At 44.2% G+C, this 18,223-nt stretch overlaps 2 protein-coding genes across 2 annotated transcripts in view; one reads left to right on the forward strand and one right to left on the reverse strand.

Moving 5' to 3' along the window:
- APIP (APAF1 interacting protein) overlaps nt 1–13,140 on the reverse strand; it is a 42,501-nt gene extending 29,361 nt beyond the window's left edge. Inside the window, exons 1-3 of the mRNA XM_082270875.1 lie at nt 12,880–13,140; nt 12,658–12,758; nt 8,619–8,667 (exon numbers count right to left, since the gene is read on the reverse strand). Of these exons, the coding sequence (XP_082127001.1) occupies nt 8,619–8,667; nt 12,658–12,758; nt 12,880–12,927 (198 nt within the window). The 5' untranslated portion in view covers nt 12,928–13,140. The remainder of the gene's footprint in view (nt 1–8,618; nt 8,668–12,657; nt 12,759–12,879) is intronic.
- Nucleotides 13,141–14,395: 1,255 nt separating this feature from the next.
- PDHX (pyruvate dehydrogenase complex component X) overlaps nt 14,396–18,223 on the forward strand; it is a 188,252-nt gene continuing 184,424 nt past the window's right edge. The window contains exon 1 of the mRNA XM_082270155.1: nt 14,396–14,552. Within this exon, the coding sequence (XP_082126281.1) occupies nt 14,435–14,552 (118 nt within the window). The 5' untranslated portion in view covers nt 14,396–14,434. The remainder of the gene's footprint in view (nt 14,553–18,223) is intronic.

Here is an 18,223-nt window from a genome sequence, read left to right on the forward strand (position 1 = left end):
GCTTAAGGGAAAGGTTTAGTCCTTAGGTCAGAAATATGAGCATTTAGTAACAAAGTGTTAACAAAATGGGAGGAGGTATATCTTTCCTACCAAAGCCATTAGAAGGTTCCGGTTTTTAAGGGCTCTTAGGTTTAATTATTTAAGGGCCATTTAAAATCCCTCAATTGCCCCTTAAGTGCGTACAGCGCATCCGGAAAGTATTCACAGCGCTTCACTTTTTTCACATTTTGTTATGTTACAGCCTTATTCCAAAATGGATTAAAATTTTTTTTTTCTCAAAATTCTACAAACAATACTCCATAATGACAACGTGAAAGAAGTTTGTTTGAAACCTTTATTAAAAATAAAAAACAAAAAAAATCCCATGTACAGAAGTATTCACAGCCCTTGCCAGAACACTCAAAATTGAGCTCAGGTGCATCCCGTTTCCACTGATCATCCTTGAGATGTTTCTACAACTTGTTTGGAGTCCACCTGTGGTAAATTCTGTTGATTGGATATGATTTGGAAAGGCACACACCTGTCTATATAGGATTCCACAGTTAACAGTGCATGTCAGAGCACAAACTAAGCTATGAAGTCCAAGAAATTGTCTGTAGACCTCCGAGATAGGATTGTATCGAGGCACAGATCTGGGGAAGGGTACAGAAAAATGTCTGCAGCATCGAAGGTTCCCATGAGCACAGTGACCTCCATCATCTATAAATGGAAGAAGTTTGGAACCACCAGGACTCTTCCTAGAGCGTGCTGCCCAGCCAAACTGAGCGATCGGGGGCGAAGGGCCTTAGTCAGGGAGGTGACCAAGAACACAATGGTCACTCTGACAGAGATCCAGCTTTTCTCTGTGGGGAGAGTAGAACCTTCCAGAAGAACAACCATCTCTGCAGCTCTCCACCAATCAGGCCTCTATGGTAGAGTGACCGGACGGAAGCCACTCCTCAGTAAAAAGGCACATGACAGCCCGCCTGGAGTTTGACAAAAGGCACCTAAAGGACTCTCAGACCATGAGAAACAAAGTTCTCCGGTATTATGAAACAAAGATTGAACTCTTTGGCCTGACTGGCAAGAGTCAGGTTTGGAGGAAACCAGGCACCACTCATCCCCTGGCCAATACCATCCATACAGTGAAGCATGGTGGTGGCAGCATTATGCTGTGGGGATGTTTTTCAGTGGCAGGAACTGGGAGACTAGTCAGGATCGAGAGAAAGATGAATGCAGCAATGTACAGAGACATCCTTAAAGTGGAGTTCCACCCAAAAGTGGAACTTCCACTTTATATACTCCTGACCCCCTGACATGCAACATTTGTGATGTCATTTTTTTTTGGAGGGGGGGGGGGAGCGGGTACCCAGATTTGACAGGTACCCACTCCCACTTCCGCTCGGGCCACCTAGGCGGCATGAGTGGAAGTTCTCCTCTCCCTCTCCCCCCCTGCAATCTTCTGGGACACGTCACAGGTCCCAGAAGATTGCCTGGCCATTCACGACACGCAGCTGTAAGCTGTCACAGCCGAGTGCCCACACTAGAGACGCCAGCGCCGCCGATAGGAGAGGAAGAGGAGCGAGGCTTCAGGCGGTTGCATCGCTGGATCGTGGGACAGGTGAGTGCGTGTTTATTAAAAGTCAGCAACTACACTTTTTGTAGCTGCTGACTTTTAATAAACACAAAAACGAGTGGAACTCCGCTTTAACCACTTTACCACCGGAGGATTTTGCTGTCTTACGTCTGGGCCACTTTTTGCGATTTGGCACTGTGCGACTTTAACTGACAATTGCGCGGTCGTGCGATGCCGTACCCAAACAAAATTTACGTCCTTTTTTTTTTTTTGATCACCTGTGCAATTTTTACTTTTTGCGCTATAAACAACAAAAAAAAAAGAGCGTAAATTTTGAAAAAATAACAATATTTTTCACATTTTTTTATATGAAATCCCCCCCCCCCCCCAAAAAAAATGTAAAAATCAAAATGTTTTTAAAATTTTTGGCCAATTTGTTTTCTGCTACCTATGTTTGGTAAAAAAAAAAAATCACAATAAGCGTATTTTGATTGGTTTGCGCAAAAGTTATTGCGTTTACTAACTAAGGGAAAGATTTCTGTCATTTTTGGTGTTTTTTTTTTTAACGAGTAATGGCGGCGATCTGCGATTTTTTTTGCCAGACTGCGACATTGCGGCGGACAGATCGGACCCTTGACTGACATTTTTGACACTTTTGGGGGTACCAGTGACATTACTACAGTAATCAGTGCTATAAATATGCACTGTTACTGTAATAATGACACTGGCAGGGAAGAGGTTAATTTTATTGGAGAGGGAGGGGTTAATATGTGCCTGGAGCTTACTAACGTGTGTGGGGGGAGGTGACTGAGTGACACAGGGACAGATCGCAGGTTCAGCTATGCTGAACCCTGCAATCTGTCACTGTTTGTCACTTAGGAGATCCGCCGCTTTGTTTACACAAGCGGGCGGATCTCCAGACTCGATTCCCCGACGATCGGGGAAGAGCGGCGGCGATCGCCGCCGCTCCTCCCCTGGCCCGACTCCTGCTGTGACTGAAAACAGCGGGAGCGAGCCTCCGGCGGCGCGCGAGCGCCGCCCACAAGGGGAGGAGTCCAGCGACGTAGGTATACGTCGCTGGACGGAATCGAGCCACTTTGCCGCAGTACAGTCAACGTGACTATTCGGCAAGTGGTTAAAGAAAACCGGCTCCAGAACGCTCTGGACCTCAGACTGGGTTGAAGGTTCAACTTCCAACAGGACAACGACCCTAAGCACACAGCCAAGATAACAAAGGAGTGGCTACAGGACAACTCTGTGAATATCCTTCAGTGGCCCAGCCAGAGCCCAGACTTGAACCCGATTGAATATCTCTGGAGAGATCTGAAAATGGCTGTGAACCGACGCTCCCCATCCAACCTGATGGAGCCTGAGAGGTCCTGCAAAGAAGAATGGGAGAAACTGCCAAGCTTGTAGCATCATACTCAAGGAGACCCGAGGCTGTAATTGGTGCCAAAGGCGCTTCAACAAAGTACTGAGCAAAGGCTAATGGAATTTTTTTTATAAATTTGCAAAGATTTTACACAAACTTCTTTCACGTTGTCATTATGGGGAATGTTTTGTAGAATTTCGAGGAAAATAATGAATTGAATCCATTTTGGAATAAGGCTGTAACATAAAAAAATGTGGAAAAAGTGAAGCGTTGTGAATACTTTCCGAATGCTCTGTATGTGGGATAAGAAGGCTTTCAATAAGGAACCAATTTAATCACTTCAGCTCCGGAAGGTTTTACCCCCTTAATGACCAGGCCATTTTTCGCGGTTCGGCACTGCGTTACTTTAATGAAAAATTGCGCAGTCGTGCGAAGCTGTAGCCAAATACAATTGATGTCCTTTTTTTCCCACAAATAGAGATTTATTTTGGTGGTATTTGATCACCTCTGCGAATTTTAGATTTTGCGCTATAAACAAAAAAAGAGGGACAATTTTGAAAAAAAAAACACAATATTTTTTACTTTCTGCTATAAAACATTCCCAATAAAAATATTTTAAAAATCTAAATTTTTTTATCAGTTTAGGGCAATTTGCATTCTGCTACATATTTTTGGTAAAAAAAAAATCCCAAAAAGCGTATTTTAATTGGTTTGCGCAAAATTTATAGCGTTTACAAAACTATGGGATAGATTTTTGGAATTTTTATTTATTCTTTTGTTTTTATTAGTAATGGCGGCGATCAACGTTTTTTTAGTGGGACTGCGACATTGCGCTGGACAGGTGCTGCCGCCGATTATCGCGTGACCGCTCGCGGCATCCCCGGCCACCAGGGGCTCCCGAGGCCAGGGTCAGTTCTCCCCCACCACTTCCAGCTAGGGGCCCCTAACTGACATTTTTGACACTTTTTGGGGACCAGTGACATTAATACAGTAATCAGTGCTAAATATTATGCACTGTTACTGTATAAATGACACTGGCAGGGAAGGGGTTAACACTGGGGGTGATCAAAGAGGTTAATGTATGCCTAAATTGTGCTTACTAACTGTGTTTGGGGGGGGGGGTTTATGACAGGCACAGAGAGAGAGATCGGAATATCAGCTTAGCTGAATCTCCTGATCTCTCCCTGCCTGTGTGACAGAAGACTCGCCTGCTTTGTTTACATAAGCAGGCGGGTCTTCTGTCAGTTTATCTGACGATCGCGGGAGGCTGGCAGCAATCGCTGCTCCTCCTGCGGCCCGCCTCTCGCTGTGTCTATACACAGCGGGAGCGCGGCTCTGGCGGCACGCCGCCGAGACCTCGTGCACAAAATCACGTAGTACTACGTGATTTTGCGCAGCCGAGCCATCCTGCCGCAGTAATACTACGGTGGGTGGTCGCCAAGAGGTTAAAGAATGTTACTTAGCAGTCCCCAGTAAGGGGCACACAGAGCTAGCCAGTATAATGTGAGTTCTCTATTGGGGTAAATACATAGCCAGTATAATGCAGGGTTTCTCGACTCCGGTCCTCAGGGCACACTAACAGGCCAGGTTTGCAAGAGAACTTAAATACATTGCAGGTGATATCATTTGCTGCTCAGTGATTGCAGTATTCTAGTCTGCATCTCCTCAAGGTAATACTTAAAATCTGGCCTGTTAGTGTGCCCCGAGGACCGGAGTTGAGAAACACTGGTATAATGTGTGTTCTCTATTGGGGTAAATACATAGCCAGTATAATGTGTGTTTCTATCGGGATGGATACAGAATTTAGGGGGCAGGAATCATTACAGAATTTAGGAGTCACCAATACTTTGCTGATACCTTACTGCAGTGGTCCTCAACCCTGGTCTTCAGGGCCCACTAACAGGCCAGGTTTACAAAATAACTGAAACACATCCCAGGTGATATAATTTGCTGCTCAGTGATTGCAGTACTCTAGTCTGCATCTCCCCAAGGTAATACTTAAAATCTGGCCTGGTAGTGTGCCCTGAGGACCGGAGTTGAGGACCACTGCCTTACTGCACACCGAAGACTCTTCACTACTGTCCCTGAGTGATAGCTGCTTTTTGCAGCTAAGGCAGCCCCATACATTAGTCAGATTTTTCTCTCAATCAGAAGCTTCCATTAAAAAAAAGAAACTGACTCCATTCCCCTATCCACACATTCGAGATGGATGGGGGAATCCTCCCACTAAGTAATTGTATTCTGACAGCAGGAAGTGTCCATACTGTCAGAATACACTAATCAGTGCTGGAGTCTATAGCCTGCAGAGCAGATTGTGCAGGGAAAATCTAACAGGGCAGTCAATTGAAATTCAGCTCGTCCCCGATAAACCGGCCGAATTTCCATTTTTATATGGATAGCTTGAAGTAAAACTATAGGCAAAACTTTTTTTTTCTTTTTTTTCATTTTAGATAGAGAAAGGGAGGGTTATAACCCCTGCTGGTCCATTTTTTGCCATCTGTGCCCCATTGGGGAAATTTCCCTTCACCTCCTGCCCCATAGCCAAAACAGGAAGTGAGAATAAATCCCTGCAAATTAAAATGGTTGTAAAGTCAGAAGGTTTTTTTTTTTTTTATCTTGATGCAATCTATGCATTAAGATAAAAAAACTGTGTTTTTTTATATTCTAGATTTGAAAATATATACGTTTCTGGCACCACTGTTCTCACTTCATAATGTAATTGATCCATGATTATCATTTGGACTATCATTGTCAAGTTCTATAATTTTTGACAATATTTTTGTACCACGATGTTATAGTGCTATTGTAAAATGTTAATTTATTGGTAGAACCTTTTAGAGCCGGTTCACACTGGGGCGGAACGACTCTGTACTACTTTGGGGGCGACTTGTGCATTACCATGCACCACGACTTCGGAGCGACTTGCATGGACTTCACATAATGGAAGTCTATGCAAGTCGCTCCGAGGTCGCCCCGAAGTAGTACAGGACCCTTTTTCTAAGTCGGAGCGACTTGTGTCGCTCCTATTAGAACCGGTCCTGTACTATTCAATGGACCCGACGGTGCGCGACTTGTCAGGCTGACCAAGTCGCCTGGCAAGTCGTAATAGTGTGAACCGGCTCTTAGGCCCCTTTCACACGAGCTTTCCAATCAAGTCCGCCTGTCAGTTTTTTAGGCAGACCTGATCAGATCCTCCATACACCCCTATGGAGAAGCGGATGTCAGTGGTGACATGTCCACTGACACCCGCGGCTATCCGATCCGATCCTGTCTGTGAAATCTGGACGGATGGAAACCCTATTTTCCATCCGGCTGGTGGATCGGATGAAAACGGACAGGCGGTCCGTTTTCATCCAATCTCCCATAGAGGAGAGCGGGGATCTGACAGCTCCGTCTCTGCACAGAGAGTGGAGACACAGCGGTCACCCCCCTGCTCAGCATGGATCGGCGGATCGATCCCCACTGAGCAAAACGGAGCCCGCCAGGCGGAAAGCCCGCGTGAAAGGACACTAAGAGAATTCCTTGGGTTACCAGAACTAGAGTCCCCATTGGAAGATTTCCCATCTATTACTTTTCTGGGGACAACCCAAAATTTGGGACTTTCTTCTACTTTCACTCTTAATTCTAATAATAAACAGGACAAATAGGGAGGGTGAATATCCCTAACAGGGGCATAGACAGTAATAAAAATTGACAGGGGTTCTAATCTGTCTCCACTCTATCTGAAACTAACAAAACAGTTATGCTTTAGGTGCACTGACATAACCTGCTACAATCACTCCTGCAACCTACAGACAACTGGCCCAGTGTGTGTCCATTCTCAGTAGAGGTGGCCCCCTGGGGACCCCATACCTTGCCACATTCGTCAGTTACTGTATATACTGGAGTATAAGCCGAGTTTTTCAGCATGTTTTTTCATGCTGAAAATGCCCCCCTCGGATAATACTCGAGCCACTGGCTTCACTGCATTTTTAAAAATGGCGCCGATGTGTCACTGCGCATGTGCCGCATGCCCGGGAATAGCCGAATGTGTTCGGGCTTCCCGAGCATCGGCGGCGCATTTGCGGCGACGTAGTATTGGCACCGGGCGGCACGATTTTTAAATCGAAAGCGGCTCACCGACAGGTAAGTGAGACTCCTCCGCAGCCCCTGCATTTCCTCATGCAGTGCTGCGGGCATGGTACAGGACATTCTCCTGTACCATGCCCGCAGCACTGCATCTCCTGTGCCATGCCTATACATACTGTGCCATGCCTGTACCATCTGTGCCATGCCTATACCTACTGTGCCATGCCTATACCTACTGTGCCATGCCTGTACATACTGTGCCATGCCTGTACATACTGTGCCATGCCTGTACCACCACCTGTGCCATGCCTATACCATCTCCTGTACCATGACCTGTGCCATGCCTGTACCATGACCTAGGAAAGAGAGAGCCAACAGTGCGAGGCACTTAAAGAGGAAGTAAACTCTTCCTTTTTTTTCTTTCTTCCCTGCATAATGTGCTAGTATGCATTGCATACCAGCACATTATGTGACACTTACCTGCAAACTAAGCCCTCGTCGTCCCCGCTGGAGGCCGCATCCATCTTCAACCGTATTCCTTCCTTGTCTGCAGACTCCGGCTATGCTACTGGCCGGGAACCGCGTGACGTCACTCCCGCGCATGCGCACGGGAGCCGCCGGTCACGGCACAGAGCTATGAAGAAAGGGCACGGGCGGCCGTTTCTTCAGAGCGCATGCGCCAATGTCATCCGCTGCATGACATGTAAATATCTGCTACATGGCGCAAGTTTAGGAGATATTTTCAGTACCTATAGGGAAGCCTAATTAAGTGCCGGTTCACATTTGTGCAATGTATGTAATTCGGAGCGCACTGCTCTTAAAATTACATGCGATCTCTGTGCGGTGCAAATTCAGCCATACAGATTGTATGACTGAATTCGCACCGCAATCGCACCCAACTCGCACAGGACCCTTTTTTTGGTCCGCAGCAGAATCGGATCGCATGGTGGTTCACACTAGTGCGATCCGATTCTGTGCGAACTTTCAGATCGCACTGCGATATGCGATCTGATCTGGGGGTGTCGTTAACCTTTAATTGACACCCCCCCAGCGTATTGCATATAGCAGTGTGAACTGCCAGGGGTGCGGATGCGATGCGGGAACACGCTGTATATTCGCATAAATGTGAACCGGCACTAAAGGCTTACCTATAGGTAAACGTTCTAAGAGTGGGTTTACAACCTCTTTAAGCTGCATCATTGTGCTTTCAAATAAATAAAGGAAGCTTGCTGACAGAAGGAGAGGGCAGAGGAAGCAGAGTGATGACTTTATGAGTTGCTGATGCTCCTTTACTGTCCGGATTCCAATCAGCAGTCTGGGGGTAGGGGGGCAGTTTGTTAATCATCATTGCTCACCTAAAGGGGAGGCAAGCAGGAGACCTGGCTATGCCCTCTGGCAGGGGCTCCTGCAATGTTAAAATGGCTGATCAAAATGACAAAAAAATTAGCATGTGATCTGGCTTTACATGACATCTGTCTGGCTAGATTTCTGCTTTAAACAGCTGATGCGTTCTCATGTCAAATGCCATCCACCCAATAGTATATAGCAGTTCTGGGGGAACCAAGTCTGAAATATCAGGATCAACCTACAAGGCCATTGATGAATAAAGAAGACTCATCATACCTGTATCCTTTCCTTCTGGACACCAGACGGTGCAATATAAATTTCCTCCCTGGAGGAAAAAAAAAAAAATTTATAAATGACAATAATTAAAATAAAAAGGTGAGTAAAAAGCAAACGTTTTCATGAAATGATTTGTAAATCTTGCTTTAAAATTTGGAAACTTTGCACTGAAGCCTATGGAGGGGGTTGTAAGTAGACATCACTACTCCAGTGATATCTGATAGCTTCCAGTGATCCCGTGCAGAGCCCAGCCCTGCTGCTTTGTGAACACAGGAGGCCGGTTGTTTGGCATGGGTGCCATATTATAATCGAATGCCAAGCGTTACCTAATTGGATGAGGTGGTGAGCATGATGTCACCTCCCCACCTTGTTCAATAAGAGAACGCTTTGCATTAATTCAAGGGTCTATTAGAACCATGATTCCTCACCTGTTCTCCATTGAAGCTAATGGAGCACAGATTGCGCTTTATTAGCTTCTTCCTCAGCCACAGTGACCTGGGAAATTGACATTTGAACCTGGAAGTGATGAAATGCACATTACTTTCTGGCTGCTAAATAGGGGAATGACTGGACGTTCCCTGGTATCCCTGCCCTCTACCTGGGGTTCCCCGGCCCACAGGTGGGAGAGTGGAACCCGAAAAACATGGCGGGGGGGGGGGGGGTTAAAGCAATCAGGCACTGCTTAGCTGCTTCCATCTGACAGCCAGCAGTCAGCTTATCAGGTTTAAACCCCACCCCCAGCAACTGATGTATGACACATATGGTGGCAGGGTTAACGTGTATGTAAATTCTAACAAAGGTTTTCCTATTTGCTCCTTTTTGGTCTGTTAAAGTGGAACTTTACCCATAACATAAAAAGAATGTTCTTTAGCAATGAGCATACATTCCACATTAATAATTATGCTACCAAAATTAGTGTGTGCTGTAAATTGCCTCCAGCATTGTTCCTGTTTCTTCTGTCTGGAGGCTGCCATTTTGCTGAAGCCCAGAGCACCTGGTAAGCAGTAAATCCTTAGGCCGTCAGCGGATTGGCCTCTACATTTTCAGTACAGTACCGAAAAATAGAGAGCAACTGAGCATGTGCAGAGCGGGGGTGAGACAGTGTATTAAAGCGGCAGTATACCGATTTTTTTTACTTTTACCCTGCATATGCTCAGTTGCTCTCTATTTTTCGGTAATGTACTGAAAATGTAGAGACCAATCCGCTGACGGCCTAAGGATTTACTGCTTACCAAGTGCTCTGGGCTTCAGCAAAATGGCAGCACGGTTTAGGAGATATTTGCACTGCATGCAGCCGCTGACGCTAGCGGCGCATGCGCTCTGAAGGTCTGGCGGACCTTCAGAGTTCCTTGCCGGAAAGTTAATCCCCCGCACGCATGCGCGGGAGTGACGTCTCACGGCTCCGGCCACTCACAGCGTCGGAGCCGCCGAACCCGGAAGAGACGCCGAGGGATCATGTCAGCTCCCACAGCGATGTCCGGGGGTCCGTGTCGGGGCTGCGATGCATACTAGCTCATTATGCCTTTGTCTTGCAGGGGTTTTTTTTTTCCCAGTATACTACTAATGGTTTACATAGCTATCCCTGCAAAAGGGGCCAGCCTGAAGTCATCTAGCAGAACTTAATTTTCTAACTAAAGTTCCACTTTTAATATATTGTTCAAAATGTTTTATTATATCTGTGTGACGGGCAAAAAAAAATAGCAGTTTATCCAGCCAGAAATCTTGTCAGATATCTCTCTGTGCTCTCTGCCTTCGCAGTGTTAACAGTCAGCATTGCTCCCTGCTATCTCTAATGACTACAAAACACCTCCCCCTTTTATGAATAAGAGAGGGAGGGGTTACGTAGTAATAACACAGTGTTATGTAGTCCTAACACACTCCCTATCCTAGCGCCACAATGCTGCTCAGTATGGGTGTCACCTTGGGACAGGAAGTGAGTTCATGGCAGGATTACCAGATAAAATAAAGGGGAATTAAAAAAGAGAGAAAAAAAGAAAACTGACACCACCCCCCCCCCCCTCCCAATCTAACTAAAGGTAAAATACAATATATTTAACGTTTTTAAACCTTTGTCTTTTTAAAAAATTTAAATAACAAACATGTCTATACTTACCTGCTCAGTGCAATGTTTTTGCACAGAGCAGCCCCGATCCTCTTCTTCTGTGGTCCCCCGCCAGTGCACCAGGCCCCACCTCTTCAGCACATGCCCCCCACAGAAAGCCCCCTTTCCATGGGGGCACTCATGCGCGCAGGCTCCTGAGCTCCCCTGTCTGCGGCTATTGACACATTTGACTGTCTCCCCCCCCCCCCCCATTTGACTGACAGCAGCGGCAGCCAATGGCTCCCGCTGCTATCAACTGGCCCAATGAGGAGGGAAAAAGCAGAGTGAGCTCTCAAGCACATCACTGGATCGAATTGGGCTCAGGTAATAAAAAGGGGGGGGGGCTGCTGCCTGCACAGAAGGTTTTTCCCCTTAATGCATAGAGAGCATTAAGGTGAAAAACCTTAAAGTTTTAATACAATCACAGAATATGGAGACAACTTAAAGTGTTACTAAACCCAGGAGCCTGCAGTCAGTATATCTGCTCTCCCCAGGATCCTGCAGTCAGTATATCTGGTCTCCCCAGGAGCCTGCAGTCACTATATCTGGTCTCCCCAGGAGCCTGCAGTCACTATATCTGGTCTCCCCAGGATCCTGCATTCCCTATATCTGCTCTCCCCAGGAGCCTGCAGTCACTATATCTGGTCTCCCCAGGAGCCTGCAGTCACTATATCTGGTCTCCCCAGGAGCCTGCAGTCACTATATCTGGTCTCCCCAGGATCCTGCAGTCACTATATCTGGTCTCCCCATGATCCTGCAGTCACTATATCTGCTCTCCCCAGGAGCCTGCAGTCACTATATCTGCTCTCCCCAGGAGCCTGCAGTCACTATATCTGCTCTCCCCAGGAGCCTGCAGTCACTATATCTGGTCTCCCCAGGATCCTGCAGTCACTATATCTGGTCTCCCCAGGATCCTGCAGTCACTATATCTGGTCTCCCCAGGAGCCTGCAGTCACTATATCTGGTCTCCCCAGGATCCTGCAGTCACTATATCTGGTCTCCCCAGGAGCCTGCAGTCACTATATCTGGTCTCCCCAGGAGCCTGCAGTCACTATATCTGGTCTCCCCAGGAGCCTGCAGTCACTATATCTGGTCTCCCCAGGATCCTGCAGTCACTATATCTGGTCTCCCCAGGAGCCTGCAGTCACTATATCTGCTCTCCCCAGGATCCTGCAGTCACTATATCTGGTCTCCCACAGAACATGAACATGCAATTATTTTAGTAAATATAAACTACTAAATACCTTTTCTCATCAGCAATATATAGCAGTCTTGTGACTACTATCAGTGTCTGGTTAAAGCTTGTAGGAGGAGCTTTCATTCTCCTGTGGCTGTCCTATAGGATGCTGGACCCCTGACCCTCTGGACAGTGCTGATTTGCCCTATGCTGATTCCATGCCCTCTCCCAAAGAAAAAAAATAAAGTCTAGCAATACACACCAAACTGAGCTTGTGCAGCTTGTCCCCTGGCTCTGTACTATCCAGAGATTAATTGGGGACACTGGAAGAAGGGAAGGATCAGAAAAACAGCCTTTTTACGCAATGCAGAGGATTAGTCCCTTAGGTTCCACAGTGAGTATAACAAGCATGCTTTACTGCATATACACTGATTTTTACTGTTGTGGGTTTAGTAACACTTTAATGAGGTCAGGCGTGGTGGGATTACAGAAATCCCGTTGGGAAGATTTCGAAGACAACAGCCAATCATAGGTGGCGGAGGCATTCCCCACCCCCACAGATGAATGTATAGAAAAGAATACGCCTTGTTTGAATATAATTGGCTCAGTAAAGACGAGATAGCTCAGGTGGGTTTGGTTCCGGATCCCAACTTGCCTGAGCCCATCCCTACAAGTTGAATAGTAGATTATTTTAAAAAATCAAGCCAGTCCCTTTATGTCATAATGTATGCATTAAAGTATATACATCGAGGACATCTTACCCGTATTTCATGCTGATGCCGCCTCCGGTCCCCGTCACCCATCCCAAATTATAGAACTGCCGGCACAGCTCTGGGATCAAGTGTCGTGGGTGTCCTTTCTCCTAAAAATAGATCGCAGCAGTCACCTTACTTAATCCAAAAACATAATAACAACAACAATAATCATAATAAGTAATAACAGAAGTGATAACCCTCCTGGGATGCACACAGGGATCACAATACCTTAGCGCTGTCAGTCTGGTTGCAGTTCTCCCCATTGCAGTAGTACATGGCTCCCTGGATTGTGCTTTGCTGGACTCAGGAATTGTTTACTCTCTTTGTATGAAAATCTCTGTTCAGTGGAATGCTTCCTTGTGCTGTTTGTTGTTTTCCTGATATTGTATTGTGCTGTACAGTGTGCCTATAGAGAGAGAAGTCAGCTGCTGCAACAGACGAGGAGGAGCCAACCTCCCATCCAACCCTCATGGAAGGACTGAGCAGCACAATGATGACATAACAACACCCAAACATCTGTAGTCCTGTATAAAACAGCAGATAAAAAGCACTGTATTACAAAAATGTCTCCGCGTGTGCAGCCATTTTTGCTGCGTCTGCTTCATAGGATATAATGGAAAGTGGTCTTCAAGAAAATGGTCCCTTACCTCCACACAGTTTGGGACACAGCCAATTAGACTCTGCAAGTCCCAGCAGATCGGTGACTGCTTCTGGAATTTGTAGTTTTCTTTTTTTTTTTTTTGTCTATCTATACACACACACATATATATATATATATATATATATATATATATATATATATATATATATATACACATATACATATAGATAGCTAGATAGATACATTTATATATCTATATATATATAGATATAGATATATACATTTATCTATCTATCTCTCTCTCTCTCTCTCTCTCTCTCTATATATATATATATATATATATATATATATATATATAAATGTATCTATCTATATGTATGTGTATATATATATATATATATATATATATAATATATATATATATATATCTATATATAGATAGCTAGACATATACATCTATCTATCTATATACACATATATATATATATATACAAATATGGATAGCTAGATATATATAGATGTATATATATATATATGTATATACATCTATCTATCTATATATATATATATATATATATATATATATATATATATAGATAGATAGATATATACATACATACATATAGATACATACATATAGATAGATACATTTATACATCTATATATATATATATATATATGTTGTGGTGATTATATGTCCAGCTATGTGCTATTGCTTTCATTCCATAGATGCTAGTCAACAATTCTTGTAGTTTTTTAAAAATTGTCTGCATTTTGGCTGCCATCTTTACGGTGACTCCCTCATTAGAAACTCATACTGACAGGTCTCCAAAAAAATGGCTGCCGCTGTCACCTGCAGTCTACCTGCACTGTTCAGCTCTTTGAACTACAAGTCCCAGCGGGTTCTTAGTGATGTCTCCTGGGACTTGTAGTGCCTCAGGTGAAGGCCTTCTTCTTCCTCCCTGGGCTGCCACACCCCATATTTCGTACTATTAGTTACAGTGATAAATACACGTTAATGACACATTGGGTGTGTTAGTGAATGATGGTAAAGCGGTCGGTGTGTGGGGAGGTGACGCTATTTTTAGCGGCACAGTTCCGGGCAGCCCCTGTGGAGGGATAAATCTGTTCAGGCAGTCGGCGGGGCAGCCCCGGTCAGGGTCCTGCGGGTGGTGGGGGAAGATGGCGGCCTCCTTGAGACTGGGTTGCAGGAGGCTGGTCAGGTCATTGGTGGGGACTGTACGGAGCCGGGTACAGGAGGGCGGACTGAGGAGACTTCACACCTCGGAGTGGAGATGGGGTGAGAGAGAGAGGGCGGGGCACGGTGATATTATGATGGGGGCTGGGCATGGCTTGTGTGGGGGACTACAAGTACCTGTGTGACTGGAATACCTCAGATGGTTGTGCGTGACCAGGGACAGACACTGATTTGTTGGCTATATAAATGTATATATAAAAGATAAATACTGTGTGTGTATGATATAGATATATATTTTTTATTTATGGAGATCTAAAAAGGTTGTAACCCCCCCCCCCCCCCCCTTGTGTGTATTTGTACCTATAGATAATTATATAATAAGGTTTGCCTTCAGGTACTGTAAATATCTTGTAAATTTGCACCGTTAAGGAGATATTTTCTGTATACTGCGCTGATGGCGTTATCTGCACATGCGCTCTGAAGGAACGGCTGCCCACCTGTGTCATTTCTTGAGAGCTCTGTGACCGGCGGCTCAGGAGTGATGTCACACGGCTCGCGGCCAGTAGCACAGCTGGAGTCTACGGACCCGGAAGAAAGAAGGGTGAAGATGGATGTGGCCTCCATCAGGGACAACGCGGGCTTTTTTTGGAGGTAAGTGTCACATAAAGTGCTAGTATGCGATGCATACCCGCACATTATGCATTTACTTTTCAGGTAACTAAAAAGAAGAAAAAAAAAAAATCTTCCTCCGTAACACACACACACATATAATATATATATACAGTACAGACAATATATATATACACAGTACAGACTATATATATATATATATATATATATATATATATATATATATATATATATATATATATATATATACAATACAGACAATATATATATATATATATATATATATACACACAGTACAGACAATATATATATATATATATATATATATATATATATACACACAGTACAGACTATATATATATATATATATATATATATATATATATATATATACACACAGTACAGACTATATATAATATATATATATATATACAATATATATATATATATATACACACACACACACAGTACAGACTATATATATATATATATACAGTACAGACTATATATATATATATATATATATATATATATATATATAGTACAGACTATATATATATATACAATACAGACTATATATATATATATATATATATATATATATATATATATATATATATATATATATATATATATATATATATATATATATATATATATATACACACAGTACAGACAATATATATATATATATATATATATATATATACAGTACAGACTATATATATATATATATACACACACACACAGTGCAGACAAAAAGTTTGGACACACCTTCTCATTCAAAGAGTTTTCTTTATTTTTCATGACTATGAAAATTGTAGAGTCACACTTCAAGAGGTCGTCACCTGAAATGGTTTTCACTTCACAGGTGTGCCCTGTCAGGTTTAATAAGTGTGATTTCTTGCCTTATAAATGGGGTTGGGACCATCAGTTGTGTTGTGCAGAAGTCAGGTGGATACACAGCTGATAGTCCTACTGAATAGATTGTTAGAATTTGTATTATGGCAAGAAAAAAGCAGCTAAGTACAGGAAAACGAGTGACCATCATTACTTTAACCACTTGCCGACTGCCTAACGACGATTTACGCCAGCAGTCAGCCCCTCACAGGCAAAGTGACATAGGTCTACGTCACTAGCCTGTCAGGCTCTAGGGAGCGAGCGCGCGCTGCCGGAGGCACGCTCCCGCTCGCTCACCCCCCCCCCCCCCAACCACGCAAGTGACCGGCGGGCCCGATGTCTGCCGGTCACTCGCGATCGTCTGTTACACCGGGAGAAAGGCAGGCGGCTAATGTAAACAAAGCCGCCTGTCAGTCTTCCCTTTGTAAAAGCACTGATCGTAAGGTCCTACTATGTAGGACCGTAGATCTCTGCTGTTACACACACAGCAAAATCCAATCACAGTTAGAATCACACCCCTAGGGACACACTTAACCCCTCCCTCTCAAATAAAGTTAACCCCTTCACTGCCAGTGTCATTTTACAGTAACAGTGGATATGTATAGCACTGATTACTGCAGTAATGTCACTGGTAATCCCAAAAGTGTCAAAAATGTCAGTCAAGGGTCCGATCTGTTCGCTGCAATGTCGCAGTACCGCAAAATAAAATCGCGGATCACCGCCATTACTCGTTAAAAAAAATGACAAAAATCTTTCCCTTAGTTAATAAACGCAATAACTTTTGCGCAAACCAATCAAAATACACTTTTTGCAATTTTTTTTCTTATAACAAACATATGTAGCAGAAAACAAATTGGCCTAAAATGTTAAAAAATTTTGATTTTTACATTTTTTTTTTTTTTTTTTGGGGAAATTTTGTATAAAAAAAATGTGAAAAATATTGTTATTTTTGCAAAATTGTCGCTCTTTTTTTGTTTATAGCGCATGATCAAAAAATCCCACAGGTGATCAAATACCACCAAAAGAAAGCTCTGTTTGGGGCAAAAAAAGGACATTGATTTAATTTAGGTACAGCGTCGCACGACTGCGCAATTGTCCGTTAAACTCACGGAGTGCCGAATCGCAAAATAGGCCCTGGTCAGGAAGGGGGTAAAATCTTCCGGGGCTTAAGTGGTTAAGAAATGAAGGTCAGTCCGAAAAATTGGTAAAACGTTGAAAGTGTCCCCAAGTACAGTCACAAAAACCATCAAGCGCTACAAAGAAACTGGCTGACATGCGGAGCGCCCCAGGAAGGGAAGACCAAGAGTCACCTCTGCTGCGGTTCATCCGAGTCACCGGCCTCAGAAATCGCAGGTTAACAGCAGCTCAGATTAGAGACCAGGTCAATGGCACACGGAGTTCTAGCAGCAGACCCATCTCTAGAACAACTGATAAGAGGAGACTGTGAATCAGGCCTTCATGGTAGAATATCTGCTAGGAAATCACTGCTAAAGAAAGGCAACAAGCAGAAGAGATTTGTTTGGGCTAAAGAACACAAGGAATGAACATTAGACCAGTGGAAATCTGTGCTTTGGTCTGATGAGTCCAAATTTGAGATCTTTGGTTCCAACCACCGTGTCTTTGTGCGACGCAGAAAAGGTGAACGGATGGACTCTACATGCCTGGTTCCCACCGTGAAGCATGGAGGAGGAGGTGTGATGGTGTGGGGGTGCTTTGCTGGTGACACTGTTGGGGATTTATTCAAAATTGAAGGCATACTGAACCAGCATGGCTACCACAGCATCTTGCAGCGGCATGCTATTCCATCCGGTTTGCGTTTAGTTGGACCATCATTTATTTTTCAACCGGACAATGACCCCAAACACCTCCAGGCTGTGTAAGGGCTATTTGACCAAGAAGGAGAGTGATGGGGTGCTGCGCCAGATGGCCTCCACAGTCACCGGACCTGAACCCAATCCAGATGGTTTGGGGTGAGCTGGACCGCAGAGTGAAGGCAAAAGGGCCAACAAGTGCTAAGCATCTCTGGGAACTCCTTCAAGACTGCTGGAAGATCATTTCAGGTGACTACCTCTTGAAGTGTGACTCTACAGTTTTCATAGTCATGAAAACAAAGAAAATTCTTTGAATGAGAAGGTGTGTCCAAATACAATGTACACACACTGAGATCATATATACACTGTACACACACTGAGATCATATATACAATGTACACACACTGAGATCATATATACACTGTACACACA

Source organism: Pelophylax lessonae (genome assembly GCF_965119305.1).
Source record: "Pelophylax lessonae genome assembly, chromosome: 10".
NCBI lineage: Eukaryota > Metazoa > Chordata > Amphibia > Anura > Ranidae > Pelophylax > Pelophylax lessonae.